Source organism: Eutrema salsugineum, unplaced genomic scaffold (genome assembly GCF_000478725.1).
Source record: "Eutrema salsugineum unplaced genomic scaffold, Eutsalg1_0 scaffold_2, whole genome shotgun sequence".
NCBI lineage: Eukaryota > Viridiplantae > Streptophyta > Magnoliopsida > Brassicales > Brassicaceae > Eutrema > Eutrema salsugineum.
In genome coordinates this window covers 7,676,428-7,693,965 of record NW_006256829.1, presented here as the reverse complement: position 1 = coordinate 7,693,965, position 17,538 = coordinate 7,676,428, and the positions used below count along the sequence as shown (strand labels likewise).

The 17,538-nt window shown below is 35.8% G+C and overlaps 3 protein-coding genes across 3 annotated transcripts; all 3 read right to left on the bottom strand.

Moving 5' to 3' along the window:
- Positions 1-1,587: 1,587 nt before the first annotated feature.
- On the bottom strand, positions 1,588-3,126 carry LOC112086803 (histone deacetylase HDT2-like). The gene is made up of 5 exons (XM_024156663.1): positions 3,114-3,126; positions 2,819-2,889; positions 2,501-2,713; positions 2,333-2,405; positions 1,588-1,673 (listed from the first exon to the last, which is right to left on the bottom strand). Exons 1-5 carry the CDS (start codon positions 3,124-3,126, stop codon positions 1,588-1,590), a joined length of 456 nt encoding a protein of 151 aa, XP_024012431.1.
- Positions 3,127-3,368: 242 nt separating this feature from the next.
- Positions 3,369-7,686, bottom strand: LOC18019239 (protein TIC 100). The gene is made up of 11 exons (XM_006400706.2): positions 6,958-7,686; positions 6,615-6,686; positions 6,419-6,508; positions 6,158-6,331; positions 5,886-5,976; positions 5,629-5,691; positions 5,476-5,542; positions 5,104-5,207; positions 4,899-5,025; positions 4,040-4,809; positions 3,369-3,960 (listed from the first exon to the last, which is right to left on the bottom strand). The coding sequence occupies exons 1-11, from the start codon at positions 7,614-7,616 to the stop codon at positions 3,547-3,549; spliced, it is 2,631 nt and encodes an 876-aa protein (XP_006400769.1). The 5' UTR covers positions 7,617-7,686; the 3' UTR covers positions 3,369-3,546.
- A 4,882-nt stretch (positions 7,687-12,568) lies between these two features.
- Positions 12,569-14,451, bottom strand: LOC18019238 (arogenate dehydratase 5, chloroplastic). The gene has a single exon (XM_006400705.2). It carries the CDS (start codon positions 14,159-14,161, stop codon positions 12,860-12,862), a length of 1,302 nt encoding a protein of 433 aa, XP_006400768.1. The 5' UTR covers positions 14,162-14,451; the 3' UTR covers positions 12,569-12,859.
- Positions 14,452-17,538: the final 3,087 nt, after the last annotated feature.

Here is a 17,538-nt window from a genome sequence, read left to right as displayed (position 1 = left end):
AGTAGACATATGTGGTATGGGTGAGTAGAGTAGGTACAGAAGCCGTAGGGACTTCTTTGTCATTAAAAAAATAGAATAGTGTAAACTACAGTGATTAGTTATTTTTACAAATATTTGTTTATCCCTTGCTATGGAGCCTAATTTCTCTATTATAAAACTGTTATACAATTATCTGGAAAGAGAATATAAAAATATAGTATTTTTTTTTAGTGTAGAGAATGATTTTATATAATAACTTTGCATGCGCCTAAACCATTGAACAGTCACCGAAATTGGCATTCATCTACTGCCAATCAGGCGCTCTTAAACATTACCTTCAATCTTTGAGAAACAAACAAACAATGAACCTATTGAAATTCATAAGATTTTTAACAAAACCGTTCATCCTCTGCTTTTTCAAAACCACTATTTACATCCTCCACCTAATTATTACCAATGAAATTAATAAGATTAACAACAACCCCGTTCTCATTATCTACTTTTTCAATAGCACAATAACATTGATTTTCCACAATTATAGTCGATATACCTTCTTCATTTACTAAAAGCTAAAAAAAAGTTAGTAGTTTTTATATAAATGTACATAATTTGATTAAAGCCTAGCGCGAGTCATAATACTAGTTTTCATATAACACATGATATATTTTTAGAAAATAAATATAAAAAGTTTTGATTTAGCTGTGGTCGTCGCTAAGGGATGCCAAAAGGAAGTAATCGGTGAATTTCACATGCAATACCAAAAGATTGGACAACGACGACAGCCATGAAAGTTGGTAAAGCAATAGTATTCGTCTCTCTGGCTAGACATCGTCACCTTGAGCTTCCTTCCTCCCATGTAACTTCCATTTAGTTCTAAAGCCTTCTCATTGTCTCCACAATTTCTAAAATTAATGAAAGCAAATCTGTAAAGAAGAAAAAAAAAAATGTCAAATCTTTAGTTTACATTATAAACTGATAGAGTTGCCACAAAAATTGGAGGAAGAAGTCACAGACCCTAAGGGAACACAGGTTTTACACTCCATGGGAACAAAAACCCTTGTGATCTCTCCACAAGAACCGAAAAGGTTACTCAATGCATTCTTGATTTCATCCCTAGGTCGCACACGTTCCAATCCCTTTACGAAAATGGTTTGATGATTGTTTCCCTTCGCATCTTCACATTCGAAACAGCAAGTATCGTCCTCCCTTTTCTTTGCGGTTTCTTTCTCCTATAAGACAATATGATGATTTCATTAGAATTTAAAAAATTACATGAGCTACGTAAAGTGTAATGCATATCATTTCTCAACCAACAAAACAAATACAACAGCGCCAGCTATAAACAAACAAATACTCCGAACGAAGCCTCTAGTTGATAGGTTTTTGTCGTTTGAATCTCTTGTCGTTTTCTCATAGCTTCAGACAGCTCTTTGATAGATTTTTTCATTTCTTTGATTTCCTGCCATTAGCTTAAAAAGAAGGGGTTCAGCTAAAGGTGCATAAACCTCATAAAAATGGAGAAATTAAGTGAACGTGAACTGGTCGTACGTGGCTTTTCGTAGTAGGTAATTTTCATTTTAATAAACAAGTAATGATTACAGATATACACTAGGTTCCACAGAATTTAACCTCAGATTTCTTCTGCTTCTTTACATTTGCTTTGCTTTCTGAACAAGGTACAAACACGCTCTTACCTAATAAAAAGATGGAACAAAAAACGGTTAAAATGAACATGAGACATTTGATCTCAAAAAAAAAAAAAAAAAAAAAATCAGAACAAAAATTTACAACTCGATTTAAGACTATTTTCTTCCATGATATATACAACTTCAAAGGTACAATGTAAGTGATGTTTTGTGAAAAGCCTATGAAATTAGTTTATAGAAATGTTAATTTTAGTATGAAAACACCAAGAACCAAAACAATTTTGAGCTGAAGGACTGCCACGAGAAGGGACTGGGGAAAAATTTGAAGGCATCATTTTTTAAATATTTCCTTTGTTATTACTTTAACCATTCATAACAAAGGTTCAAGCCCCCTAGATGTAAAATGTAAAGTTTGATAGAGGTTTCTAAAGGATGTGGTGTGGTGTAGCTGTTTGCCAGCCTTTCTGTTTCTTTTTTGTAACAAAGACAATGAGTTTGTTCTTAAGCCAAAGAAACATGTTGTTTCATCACTCACTCTTACAATTCTTATTAAAGCACTTTATATGTCCTACCTTCATCATTCTGATTATTTGTCATAGTTAATACACTTAATGCTAGAACGTCTCATATAACCAAACTAATGATTCTCAAGAACAAAACCAGAGGAATCTACAAAAAATCAAGGTAAAGAGTTTATCAATTTTTACCTGTCCTCTGAGGAGTAGAGGCTGCTGCTGCTGCTGCTGCTGCAGGTTTCCTCTTCCTGTTGCATGGCTCAAGCTTTTCAACAATCATACAAACAGTGATGTGAGTCAAATGACTTTTGTAGAAAGCAAATTAAGCAGAGCAAACGCTAGATAAACATATGTATCTACCTGCTTAGGAGACTGGTGGCCAGTAAAGTGGACACTTCCACTCTGTAAGCTGTGGGAAAGCTCAAACTCTTTATGAAAGTGAAGATCAAGACTGATATGTCGGACATTTCCATCTGGAAGAGTTCCAATGACGATTTTCTTCTCCTCAATAGTCACATATAAGTAGGCAGAGTGTTCTCCTTCTGCCATGACTGCCACCCTATCGAGTGATGCCTATATATAGGAAGAGCAAAAAAAAAAAAAAAATCAATAGAATGAATAATTTGTTCCCAAAAACTGATAGAAACTCCCATTCAAGCGTTTTGAGAAAAAAAAAACCTTAGACATGAAGATACGGCAGTCTTCATTAGGGATCACTTTAATAGACTCCCCGGCCTGAACTTCAAGTCCTAATTAACAACACGAGTCAGTTGCACTGATCAACCTCTAATCAAACGCATGAGATAAGAACATAACTAAACTAGCTAAACGCAGCTAAGTATGAAAACATGATTTAACAGGTTCAAATATCCAAAAGAAACTTCAAAAAGGCACGCTAAAAGACCTAAACCATGAATCGAAATCAAACGAGCAAATAGACGCGGAGATGAGAACATCGAAGAGAGATTCTTACCCCAGAATTCCATTGTTGATGAACAAGGAAGAGAAAACTTGAGAGAAAAGGAGTTAGAGCTTAGGGTTTCTGGTGAGTCTCGACGACGTACTTTTTTTGGTCTTTCGTGTAAAAGCTTGAATAGTTGGAATGTTGCGTATTTAAAAAACATTCACATTTTGGAGATTTCACATAATTGAATAATTAGTTAAATATATTGATAAAGATCCAGAATTGACAAATTAACTTATTCAGAGATTATCTTCGTCATTAGAAGAGAATAAAGCAGCAATGGATAATCTTCAGTTTTTTTTTTTATAGTTGCGATAAATATTTATTAGACAATACAACAAAAAGAATTCAAATGATATCTGTCCACCACGAAAGAAGAGGAGAAGAAGCCTGAAGGGTACAGAAGAAGAAAACTCAAAGCTAAAGCTAAGCAAGAAGAGACTCAAGACAAGACAGGAGTCTCTGCAAACAAATTAGAACACTTTGCCTGAACCTGAAGCGACAAAACAGCGTCCATTTCCCCAACAGGTGTATTCCTGAGCCAACCTTGATATTGTTTCCCGGAAAACCTTAGGTCTTCACCGGAGCTGCTTTCAGGAGAAGGACATGATGCATTGCAAGATAGTAGACGCGATAGAGACAATAACTGAGACTGAGATCTTGAGCTTCTCTGGACACAACCCGGGTTTGATACCTTTACCATCTTCAATCTGGTTTGGTTACTTAACAATGGTGGAAAATGGATTGAAGCTGATGGGTTTTTATCTGCACCTTTGATGATTCCTGAGATCGTTTTTGATGGTTTTGCTCGGTTTTGCTTCCATGCTAAAAAAGATCTCTCTAGTGTTGACGGTACCTGTAAACGAATAGAAACATATGAACACTAATGTTGTCTAGTCAATTAAATACGAGAGTAAAAAGGGAGAAAATATTACCGCGGGAAAGAGGGTACACGAAGCAAAAGACAATGAGGATGTTGAAAAGGGAGAATTCCTACTTCGTTTGTCCACAGATCCAAAACTCGATGGTCCAAGATCATCATCATCATCATCATCATCATCATCTCTTCCTTCATCATCATCATCATCGTCATCATCATCTTTGGATTCCTCTTCCTTTTTCTTCTCTTGTGTCTTCTCTTTGGCAGTGACAACTTTCTCTTCTTTATAAATCGGGACAAACACATCTTCATCCTCTTCAGTCAAACCCATTTCGGTTTTCTTTTCCTCTTCTTGTTCTTTCTTCTTTAGTTCCTCATCCATATCCTCTATAGCCTCCTCTAAGCAAATCTCAGCCTCTACTAACTCAAGCTCCTTCTGTATCATCTCCTTTCTCTCCTCGTTTGCTTTCTTTTTCTCCTCTGTCCATTTCTCTAATCCGTCAAGCAATGGCTTCATCGCTTTCTCAATTCCAAGTACGAATTTTTTAACCGGGTGTTCCTCTTTCACGGCCACTTCTTTCCCATAAAACTCATCAAACCCAAGTGGCAAAAACTCGGCTTTTGCAGGATCCACATCTTCCCCTTCCTCCAGAGGAGGCTGCCAAAATAGTCGAACGCCGTGCTTTTCATCCTCGACATAGTTGATTATCCGACCCGTTGGCGTGTGTAAAATAACAGGGTCCTCCTTCTGGACAAGTTTCGAAGGATCTTCTGGATCAGGTTCGGGTTCTTTGTTCAGTAAGACAAACTCTGGTGTCACCTCCACTGATCAAGAAAAATTTAAGACTCAGTAAAACGTTCAACAGAACATCCATATTCATCAATGTAAGACCAAAAACGTTAAGGATCATTACCGTTTTCCCACCAATGTTCGAGCTCAGCGGGCATTGGTAACCTCAAAGGAGCTTTGTAAAAAGAGTTCAACCACATTTCTCTTTCTTGATCCACCTCATCTACATAGGCTTCCCAATACTCAGGTACCTACCAAAAAGACAGATTCTTAAGTCCCTTGTGTGATCAGTGAACCAACTCGAAAAACTTGATGAGAAAATGACGCACTTCATAAAATTGGTTAATGAAACCCGGCGCCATCCACACGTCATCTTCTTCATAAAAATAAGCATGTTGAGGATCACCGTATGGGCCCCTCTCTTCTCTAACCACTGCATATACAGAAGAGAAAAAAAAACACCTTCAGCTCCAAACTAAACTAACACCATACTGTAAAATGACCAGCTTCTTCTTCTTTTTTCCATAAGCTAGACATTGCTTGAAATAAAAGCAAAACATATAGTTCAAACAGAATGACGGTTACTAGACAAAGTCCTGCACTGATGTAAAAAAATACGACAACCCTTTTAACATGTCTTGGTTTAAATACCTAAAATATATAACAATAACATAAGTAATGGTAAAGAAGAGGGGCCATACTTCCGTCGGGTTTGTTTACAAACATTCGCGCCTTAGCGGCAGCCACCTCTGCCAAACCAGAATGCAGCTGAAAACGTGTTCACATCAGTATATTTATCATTCCTTCTTTGCTGTAACTTATATGTATCATGAAGAAAAAAAATGGATAACTACCGCACAAATATCTACGGTACAGCCATGCTCCTCATCCAATAGCTCCCCAAAGTAGAATCTACCCTGCATTGCCATTAAGGTATAAACCAGTGTCACAGACACGAATATTCACCAAAGAAAATGTGTCATCGAGGATAACATTATACTTTAACCATCAAGGATTCATACGAGGGGTACCAAATATAGAAGCTATTTTTAGGATTAATCAGATCAGAGAGAATTTAATGTAATCACGACCAGTTTTTCCTTTTACTCACATATAGGAGGCGCTCGTTAACTTCGTAGACACCACACCCATGCATTCTACCGTGCTTCCATTGACCAGCATAGCGATACCGACCTTTCTCCCTAGTACAAAAAACCATATCATATACAATGTCTAAATACGAATAGAGATGGAATCAGCTAAAATATTAGTTCAAGTAATCGTCTAGTCCAGCAATATATCTAATGAGGTCAACAAATCAACATATTAGCCCAATGCTAAGATGTAAGCCATCCAGTAAGGATTTTATCAATGCAAACTCACGGTTTTTCGCCAAACTGCGTGACCCACTCTTCGTTTTCATAAAAGGGAACTTGGTAATTCCCATCAGTAAGTGCAATACTGTCCTCGACATCCATTTCCAACCACTTTCTGTCTTCTGGAGTCATATAATCTCTCTTGATAATCCTTCCTTCAGCACGCATCTTAGCTTCAAGCCTACATAGAAAGAAAGAACCGTTATCCTACTCAAACGACTATGTCCATTGAATCCCCTGGGACGATTAATAGGAACGATAATCGTACTTGGAACCTGGCATGGGCTCAATGTCAGGAATGTCAACTTCAATAACCCCATGACCTTCCATATCATTCTGAAGCCATTCACCCTCATACCTTAACATAACCAACACCCAAAAAATTTCTTGGGTCATCGAAAATTTATGTACAACATCAACAAGAGAAAGAAAATACAGGTAAAACCACGAATCAGAAATATCACCTAACAAGCCCTTCTTCAGCAATATAAACACCTTTGCCCTGAGCCAAGTCATCCCAGACAGTGCCTTCATACCTTTAGCGATGAACAAAAGAGAGAGAAAATGGTGAGATATGAAGCTACTAAATCAAGATAACAAAGATGGAAGTATTCACCTCAAAGCTACCCAAACAGATGAAGAAATCTTTTGAACCTGATCCCTAGAAAGTTTCTAATGCTCTACAATTCAAACTCTACTTAGATAAGAACAATGTACAACATAGAATGTCTACTTCACGAGAAGTCAATCTGCAGCTAATAGAACAACAACAACAACAACAAATATCAGGGAAGATGAGGGTATTACGAGCTTCCGTCAGGGAAAATGTAGCTGACCCATTGAAGAAACTCTTCAATCCTATCAAGCTCCTCAACAACAGCTTTAGCGTTATCAATATCATAGTGATTATCTGGAATCGCCGGGAACGGTTTCCTGTACGGAACATAGAAAGGCTGAATCCCAGGATCTCGACCTTCCTGAATCTCTTCGTTGACGACATCCCAATCCTCTTCGTCGGCCCAAACCGGGTCCCAACCGGGCTTCTTCATCTCCAATGGAGCATCCGCCCAAATCTCCCTGAGATCCTCTTCCTTCCACCGTTCAGGGTCCCTGGGGAAATCGAAGAGATCTTCATAGAACGTGTACTTGTCTTCTTCTTCCTCCTGAAGACGCTTAACGCGCTTGCTAGCGAGCACGCGATTGAATCGGCGGATGTTGGTCTCCGGGTTAGCGTTGGGATCAGGAGGTATGTCGCTAGGTCGCACGTAGTTGAGGATGCCGGTATCGCCTTCAGCTTCGTTGTCGGAGTCGGAGATGTAGAAATCGTCGCCGGAGGATTGGGAGGACGAGTCCGAGTCAGAGCCGGAGCCAATTTCTTCATCATCCGCATTGGGTGATTGTTGGTCTTGACTCGGGTCCTCCTGTTGCTGCTGTGACTCGGTGAGCTCGGGTGAGTCGTCGTCCATGGGAGGAGGGATAAAGGAAAGAGGAGGAAGTGGATGTTGAAGAGTGTTTGCAGATAAGAGAGTGTGAGAAGGTGAGGTTTTGGTGTTTAATGTTCAAAGGGTTTATTTTGTGTGTAAAATAAAACGAACACTGAAAAAAAAAACATTCCGATAATTCATATTTCGACCCTGTTTATTTTGTTTTATTCATTTCCGCCCTGTAAGTTTCATAATTTTATAAAATGCACGTAATTAATTATGCTTGAGTTGAGTACTACTAATAAATCCATTAATTTTTCTTTTAAGAATGTATATCTTCAATGAAACATATATATCTTCAATGAAACCTCTAGCAGATCGGCATTTTTCAATAGAATCTCTTGTAGTTTCTTCATATCTTCAGACAACTCTTTGATAGATTTCTTTGATTTCCTGCAATTGGATTAAAAGTAATGAATTACAAAACTGGTAAAAACAAATCAAACTCTTTACTGGCTTGCATTTTTCGAGACAATTTTTTCATCATCATATTCTTGCAGAAATCAACCAAATTACATGGTTATTGTCAAAGAATGAAACATCACAACCTCATAGGATAAGTACATAACTTTTCAATAGAGTCGATGCGATTTAACAGGGTAATTTCTTAAGTTTTCAAGGCAAAAGTAAAAAAACAAAAGTGTTCAGCTAAAGCTGTATAAACCATTAAACTCATAAAAATAGAGAAATTAAGTGAACGTGAACTGCTCGTAGCTTCTTAGTAGGTAGTTTTAATATTACAGATATACACTAATTTCCACAGAATCTAACCTCAGATATCTCCTTGTGCTTCTTCAGATTTGCTTTGCTCTTTGAACAAGGCACCAACACGCTCTTAGCTAATAGAAAGACGGAATAAAAAAAAAAAAAAGGTTGAAATCAACGGCATATGATCTAAAAAAAAAGATCATTCAGAACAAAAATTTACAGCTCGATATATCTGTATATCTTCTTGAAACTAAGTCATGATTAAAGGTACAATGTAAGTGATGTTTGTGAAAAACCAATAAAATTTACTAGGAAATATATCCAACATCAGAAGTTAGAATGAGATTTTAAGCAATATATAAAAAATATTAGTCAATTCACTCATTGCCAATTGGTTTTGAGTTGTAGCTCACTTAACTTAATATGATATTAGAACTTGATCTATACGATTTAATCTAATCCATTATTAACCTGACCCAAAGTTGATTTTATTGATCCAAACCCAAACATATTGAGATTGATGGCCACAGAACTATCATTTCCAGAGGGAAGTATTATAAGAAATATATATCACATCAAAAATTGGAAGAAATCTATTATATAAGAAACATGAGTGAACTCACCAATTGGTTTTGAGTTGGAAGTTCATGTAATTTAATAAAATTAGTTTATAAAAATGTTAATTTTTGTATGTAAAAACAGAATCAAAACTATTTTGATTTGAAGAATAGATCTGAGCGAGGCTAGGGAAGCAAATGCAAAAAGACAATGAGTTCTTAAGCCAAAAAAACATTTTGTTTCATCACTCACTCTTACAAGTTCTATTGAAGAACTTTATAAGACGTTCATCATTCTGATTATTTGTCATATTTAATACAGTTAATGCTAGAACGACTCATATAACTAACTAGTGATTATCAAGAACAGAACCAGATGAACCTTCAAAAACAAGGTAACTTGTCCTCCGAGGAGTAGAGGCTGCTACTGCTGCCAAATTTGGCCTTCTTTGATGAGTCAGGCGTTATGGATGCAGATTCATTCGCCCTCTTTTTGTTGCTCGGCTTCATCCTTAGGCAAACAATATTTTTGACAACTTCAAATTATTCCAATTTTTTCTTCACTAGTTTCTTCAGAACATCATTGACAAAGCGAAACCAAATTCAGTAATATTGTATGAATCTAAGTGTGCAGATCATCCTGATCAGTAGGCAGCATTAACTTGTTCAATGTTTGTGTAGATCATCACCAATTTTCTGAAAAACTGAAACAAAATAAAGGCATTATTAAAGAAAAAAAAGTTCAAGAGAAGAGAAAAATAAAGATAATAAGAATACCATGAAAACAAGAAGATTTTATCAGTGGCTTGCTTATTATCTTGATTTAAAACACAACTTACAAGTGTTTAAGTCAGGTTTTAATATATTATAAGCTTAACTCGAAGAGGCTTGTAATGATTTCCTGAAATGGTGATTTATCACCGTTTATAGACAGATCAAATTGATTGCTCGTTAGTAGTGGTTCTAGTTCATCTTTTTGTGTGTATATTCATATTTTGGCTCTCTTTCTGGCCTTTTCTCTTTTGAACTTGTGTGGTTATGGATATTTTTTTGTTGGAGGTTGTAATGATTTTCTATATTAATATTATAATTCAAAGAAGAAAACTGCTGAATTAATGGTTAATCCCCATATGTCACGCATGACCTATCATAAATAGGTTCGAATTTTCACGTTCAGTGGAAAAAGCCAAAAAAGGTGTTTGAAAACCACTGGAGACCATAACCTTAATGAACAAAAAAAAACATTATTTTGTGGAACAAAATTCATATATTACATTATTTACAAAAGGGAAATTCCATGAATATATTTTTCGGCAGTTTTTATTAAAAAAAAAAAAACTCGGCAGTCGCGCGTTACATAAAGTTTATAGAAAAAACATTTCTCCTTGCTCTCTCTCTCTTCATTGCCTTGCTCGACCATTGAACCAGTCACATGTTGCATTTACAGTGCCTTCGCAGACCAATCTAGCTACAAGAGCAAAGGCTTATAGAAAAAACAAATCCTAGAAATCTACAAGTTTTTTTATAGTCCAATTTAACCGAAGCTTTTCTTTTTTTAGCGATAAAATCTAATGGAATAGCAAAAAACAAAATAAATAACGTTTTGAGATCGGTTATATATATTTTTCTTAAACCAAACATTTCTTCATCGATCACTTGATTTTCAAATTTCTATAGATTAATTTGAGAATATATCTGAAGATTTAAGAAACTTTTGGATTATTACGTAAGTTAACTAAAAAAGTGTTTCTACATCACAATACCTAACACAAGAACCTGATTCATTCTTTGTTAGAACGGGCGACGTTAGAGAGATGCATGTATAATCATTCAAAACAACATAATAATATAATTTGTACGAGTTTCACAGGACTAGAAATAAACAGAAGAATAATAATTATTATTTTTACTCTAAGCAGAATAAGAATTAAACAATGCAAAATATTAATTATAAGTTATGAACAACTTCACTAAAAATTAACTATTGACGTAGGCTTCCATGTCTTCATATTACTTAGAAATATTGCGCTCATAATTTAAGAAAAACAATATACAAAAGCGCAAAAAACCTCCACTTGCAACACATCATAACCTCGTTTATCTTATGCCATCTTATGCCATTTCTTGGACCACAAACAGATTCTTCCATAGAGTTTTGTCTAGTCACTAAGAGCATGCAGTATAACTTAAACCGCAATCAAACCAAAACCAAAACCAAATGCTTAACCGGGATCTAGACAAGTCGGCAGATCCTAAGTGCATGTCCCTCCCCACTCACCAACTACCACAGTGTGCTCGATCTCCCTTTCTCCTACCTACCACCCCACTCCACTCCTGATTTGATTAACCCTTCTATAACACTAATAAGATAATGAAAGTGTTTTGATCATATTTGTCTTGTCATGGCGAATGAATGATAGTGATACATGATTAATTAAGTAGTTGGCTTCAAAAATATGACTGAGAAATGATGATTCAAGCTTACACACGTATACTATCAAAAACTGATTCCAAACATAAAATACTAAGAAAAAAGAAGAAGACAACTTTCTAATCTATCACAAAAACAAAACACATGAAAAATAAAGCACATGACGAGGTTAATAAATTTTCGATTGGTATGTCAAATTTCACTCTCCCACCAAACCCTTATAACAGAGTAAATTGACATAATTATATATTGTACCGTCGTCACATTTGTCTCCAATTATAAGTTTAAAATTAATACAATAGAACATGCGTGTCTATGAGTATAATAGGCCGCCATGGCATGATTCACATTATATCTCCAATCATTGTCGATGGACCCAATAACTGCTCAAATCAGTTCGTACTGCTTGATCGTAAGTTTCATGCTTATAAGTTATGACCAAGACGGCAAGACTCTCTTTTGAATTTATTATTGGTTTACCTTTAGTTGGCAGCTGCAGTGTCTTCTCATAAACACGTTAACGTTCATCATATATACAAAATTGTGAGACATTCTAGAAATGTATCTACAAAATCTATAAAACATAGGTGGGAACACATACATAGTATAAATTACGATGAAGTCACGTTAGATATTCAAACAACATATTAACACTTAAGTTTCGTGGAAACTATATATGCCTGTTTTTTTTTCTTGGAAACTCAAAGTTGGCTTCCTGATCAAGATAGTTGAGATTTTTCCTAAAAAATAATCAATGAAAATTCATGGAAGTTTGCATAGTACACGACCATATGGATGGCTATACTTTGTTTCAAAGGAAGAAACATCAAACCGAACTTATGTTCACACGTAAAGTTTGACATTTGTAATTTATCAACTTGTTTCTTTTTGTTTATCGAGTCGTAATTTAATAATTAACTTAAAGGTTTAGAAAATAGAAACTGAAAGTCTTTCTTGTTTTAGAAAACAACCTTTGCTTGTATATATATTACTCATAAAATCTATTTGAAAAACCGTAGAGTCGAGTATGACGTATAACATATGTAACATTGTGATTTATAATATTGTCGTAATTGTGTTACCAACTTACCATCTAGATCTAAACTCAAATATGTAATAAGCAAAATAGAGTGTCTTTGTGGAATCTGATTATATGTGATCGTGGAAGTTTACATTATGTTACCCAAAAGAATACTATACTATACGTTACATATCAATCTTAAATCATAGTATCTGAATTGACCGAAAAAAAAAGACTTTATTTGTAAGAAATGTCTTCATTTGATTTGTATCATCAGAGCCAAACTACAAACCGTTCTTGACAACTTGTTTCAAAAGTAGCACATACACAAAATATTTGGTGATAGGTCACAGGAGATATAAAATAATATTATTCTCCTACTTTCACATCCAAAACGAGCTCTACATTTTCTACTTGATTTGGTTTCCCACTGTATCTTATAAATTTAAACAAATATGATAATTTTTTTTTTCATAGGTTATTATAATAGTGATAAATATACATACGGTCATACGTCTTCGCTAGGTAGCGTCGACCATGGCGTCATATCCATGGGGTAACTTCCCAACACCCTGAGGAATGACGTGTACTCCTGAACCTCCGCGAGCGCGTTTTGCGCACGCGCCTCCGCCATCGACGCTTCGAAATCAACGTAGAAAGTATACTCGAAATGCTTCGACGTCCCGACGCTCCCGTCGCCGACGACTCTGACCGGGCAGTTGTGGTGCGGCCGCGATTCGATTTTCGTCAGGCTGATGTTTCGAAACGCAAACGCGGAAAGCACTTTGAAGAGGACGCTGGTTCCTTTGTGTTCCTGAGCGGCGAAGACGATGCTGGTTTTGAAGGGACGATCCGTGCGAGGGATGATCGGATCACGCGCCAGCATCAGGAAGCGCGTGACGTTCCCGGCGTCGTCTTGGATCCCGTCGGCGAGGATCTGGAGTCCGTAGAGCTCCGCCGCTCTCGCGCTCGCTACAGCCGCCGTATCGTGGAGGTTGTTCGCGGCGATGTACTCCGCCGCAGCCGCTGTGTCGTGAAACGCCTCGATCGCGGCTTTGGGAGTGAGTTTGTTGAGCGATCCTTCCGTCTGGGCAAGAGCTTGGGGATGCGAGATCACGCGCGTGATGCAATCGGCACGGACTCCGGGAAGCGCGAGGAGGCAGTGGTGGACAGGGATCTGAACCTCGCCGACGATGTGGAGACGGTGACGGAGGAGGAGATCGTAGTTTCTGTGGATCGAACCGCCGAGAGAATTCTCGACTGGGAGGACGGCGCGATCGGCGATCCAGAGCTCCACCGCTTGAAACGCGACATCGAATTGATCGCAGGGAATAGCTTCAGAGTTCGGGTAAGCTTTTCCGGCGGCAGCTTCGGAGTACGCGCCGGGAACTCCTTGATACGCCACACGGAGTGTGGATCCGTGCGCCGGCGCCGGCGAGAGATCAGTAATCGTTAACGGCTGAATCAATCCAGGCTTTCCGTTCTTCTTCGTCTCGGAATGAACGAGGCTGAGATTGACGGAGCCGTTACTGTGTCCGTTAACGGCGGCGACTTGATCGGCTAAACCGCCGGTGACGGAGCTGGAATTCTCAGCGGAAGCTACTTTGCTTGCTAAGATGGCGCATGAGCTCTGCCAATCGGCTCGGCTCGAGCCGACTCCATTAGGGAAGCTAAACGACTCAGACCTATAACTGCAACGAACAGACACGCGCTTTCCGTTTGCGTGAGAGTAACGCGCGTTTTTAGCCGGTAGATTCGTTTGAATTACGGATTTGAGATCACACGACATAGCAGGCGAAACAGCTTGCATGATTTGATTGGGAAAATAAAATGCTACTGCTTTTTTTTTTTTTGGTTATTGGTAAGAAGAACTATTAAAAACGACTGCGTATTTGGAGTACAGTACAAGCTTGGAGTTCTACTGTTTAAAGAGAACTTGCAAGCTGAGATAGAATGGTGGAGGAGGAAGAGATTATATAGTGAGAGGAAAGAGAGTAGATGAATTCTTTTCCAAAAGAAAGTCTTAACGTGTCTTCGAGGGTAATTCCGTCAAATCCTTCACCTACCACATTCATTTGATTTTCCTTGACGATATTCACTTTTTAATTCTTTTTATATTATACATTTTTTCCTTTTGAAGATGTGTAGAGATTTTTGTTAGGAAAAAATGGTGAATAACCGGTACGTGTTAACCAATGGAGACCTCCAAGTATTTTGTTGCTGCTAATTATGAGTAAAAAGATCATTCATAATAAAATAATACGAAAGAAGATATTTTACGTGTCAGTTGTGGAGTTGTCGTTTCCAAATAAAATGCTAACGTTCTTTCGAGATTTTGTCTATGTTTTCAAGTTTCTATTTTAGTTTTTTTTCCCTTAGCATGATTACTAAACAGAGTAACTAAAAGAATACTAGATGCCATGTATATCAGGCAACCATGTGGTGGTGATTTAGTGGTTAAAAGGTTACTTTTTGTCTTCACTGCTTTTTTTTTTATTGAAGACAAAGATTGAGTTTTAGCATGCATATAGCCCCATTTTTTTTTCTTTCTATTTGGCTATTGTAAACGATTAGGTACTAAAACGTTCATGGTAATGACTAATGAGTTTAGTTCATTGGAATCTGATTATGATATTTTTGGGTAGAATAAATATAGTACGAGGGAGCATTTAGCATAAGTAGCTATGTTGCTATTCTAGACCAAACTATAAATCTATTTTGTTATAATATTTTTAGAAGTTAGAAGATACAAACTAGGTGCATAGATATCCACTAATATCATATCTGATTCGCTCCCATAATTTAGATATACATGGATTCGTATTTTTATAATTACAAATTTAGGTATATGGATCCCTTATCTGAAATCGTTATTCTAACCGAAAAATTATAAAATATTATATACGCAAGTTAAAAATATATTGAAATGTTTATATCGTTTTTCATAACATTCAGATTATAATCTTTCAAAGTTCATGGTAACGTGTTATCATGTTAGCATATAATAAAGTTTTACCAAAAAAAGGTTTTCAATATAGAGAAAGCTGAATAACGTTGATTATCGGATTCACTTTTATTTTCTAATATTGTTATACTATATAGTAAATCCACGTGTCGTGTCATGTATTTTGTGATAACATATTTCTTCACACACCGAACAATAATCTAAAGTTCTAACTTCTAACTAAACTAGAGGCTAAAGAGTCTAGATATATGATGATCCTTTAAATGAACCTTAAAAGCTTAAGTTCTAACTTCTAAGTTGATGTAGATGTAGTCAGTTTCAGTCATATAGTAGCTGCTTTAGAAATATAACATTACATATACGATCATAAATCATTAATTGATATCCTTAATACTATTTCCGTATATTTGTACCGTTACATGGCTTCAAAATATTTTAGAATAATATCATGATTAAACATTATTTTAAAAGCCTAATATGTTTTCCTTACAGAATTAGCTTCAGAAATTTGAGCAAACCTGAGCTGTACCATTCAAGGAAAGCACTTGAACGACGGCCCAACTCAAGCTACCATAGACACACATTTGAGTTAAGTGAGAGACAAACCTGTAGGTTTATATCTAATTGTGTGTTTTCTGAACTGAAACGTAGACATACAAAAAGCACATAGTACTAATATAAATTTGTGGATGTTGATATATTATCCTAATATATAGTCTTTATAACTCTAATAGAATGTATATTCACCACGTACATCCCATTTTTAGAATATCGTAGCAGCGAAATATATCTAACCTCACAAGGAGCTGTTGGATTATTAACATAACATAGATATTATAAAAAAAATAATCATTAAAAAGTCAAAGAAAAAACTTACTACTAAATTATATATATGTGAAAAATGGCAACAGATTGCAAAAAATACATTGGTATTTAAGAAATATGTTGCTTTACTGAACCAATAAGTTAGAAACTTGTTTTATACGGATTTATCTATGTAATTCAAACAATTTTGAGAAGCGTTAATTTTTATTTTCATATTTGTTTGATTACTTGTGAACATCCAATTTATCAGATAGATTTATATTTCTAATATGTAAGCGTTGGAATTGGATCTATTATTTTGGAATAATAGTATCATTTTACTTGTTAATCATATATATAGTTATAATCATTTAAATGATTATTAAACGAAAAGTGTTAAGTTTTAAATATGCCTAATTTTTTCTCGAAACTCTTTGTTAAATGCTGATAGCAAGTTAGCAACTTAACAAATTATTATTATTTATTATTAATTTTCTTAACATTACCAACTTTCTTTATATATATATATGTGAGAAAAAGAGGCTCGCAAGTGATACCAACAAAGGTTTATCGTTTATGTAAGAAAGAATCACTAACAGCTCCAATATGCCATAATTATGTAAGACTTGTGTCATATTTGCTTCTTCTCTTAGTTTAAGCTAGACAGATAGGTGTGACCTTAGGGTTTAAAAGTGATGCCCACCTTCTAATAAACGCTTGTTCAATTTCTTCCTTTTAAAGAAAGACTACACATATTGATGATTAAAACTACTAAGAAAATAATCAATAAACGATTTTTGGCCTTAAAACTAAATCGATGGGGTTGTTGAAACCTATTTTTTATTCATATATTTTAAAGGTTTAATATGGCAAAGTTGGTGAATATCCAAGTGGGACTATCTAACATTGTACCTAAGCATGTTGAATTGATTCTTTCTACATTTCTTTTCATCTCTCTTGAGCCTCTTAATTAACGTTTTAAAATCTGTAACTTTTAACTTTGTTTTAAAATATGATTGGTGAATTTTTAGCAGTGTTTTGAAAAAGCGTTCTACATGGCCGTCTAGGCATCACCTAAACGTTAAACTAAAAAGATTTCATATATACGTTTTGTTTGTAAGCGTTGGTATTAGACGAAACATATAATTTAGTGGATTTAGCAGTATAATCGGACTCGGTTGCTTAGACGCCTGAATGTTGTCTTTTTAAAAAAAATATATTTTATCAAAAAATGATGTCGTTGAAAGTAGATTCGTAAACTGTCTACAAAAATGGCTGCCACACTAAACCTTAATCTCAAAGGAAGAAGATGATAAGTTTTGATGTTGCACGCGTGTGAATCAAGTTATATTGGACTTTAGTTTTGGCCAATAAAATACTTATTTGCATATTTTGTCCCTTTTAATTATATATATATA

Coding starts and splice junctions, on each gene's coding strand:
- LOC18019239 (XM_006400706.2), bottom strand. CDS start 7,616: ATGGACGACGACTCACCCGAGCTCACCGAGTCACAGCAGCAACAGGAG. Junction 5,208..5,475: donor TGTAAACAAACCCGACGGAA/GTATGGCCCCTC, acceptor CTGTATATGCAG/TGGTTAGAGAAGAGAGGGGC. Junction 5,026..5,103: donor TCATTAACCAATTTTATGAA/GTGCGTCATTTT, acceptor TCTTTTTGGTAG/GTACCTGAGTATTGGGAAGC.
- LOC112086803 (XM_024156663.1), bottom strand. Junction 2,714..2,818: donor GCCGTATCTTCATGTCTAAG/GTTTTTTTTTTC, acceptor TCCTATATATAG/GCATCACTCGATAGGGTGGC. Junction 2,406..2,500: donor GCCACCAGTCTCCTAAGCAG/GTAGATACATAT, acceptor ATTGTTGAAAAG/CTTGAGCCATGCAACAGGAA.
- LOC18019238 (XM_006400705.2), bottom strand. CDS start 14,161: ATGCAAGCTGTTTCGCCTGCTATGTCGTGTGATCTCAAATCCGTAATT.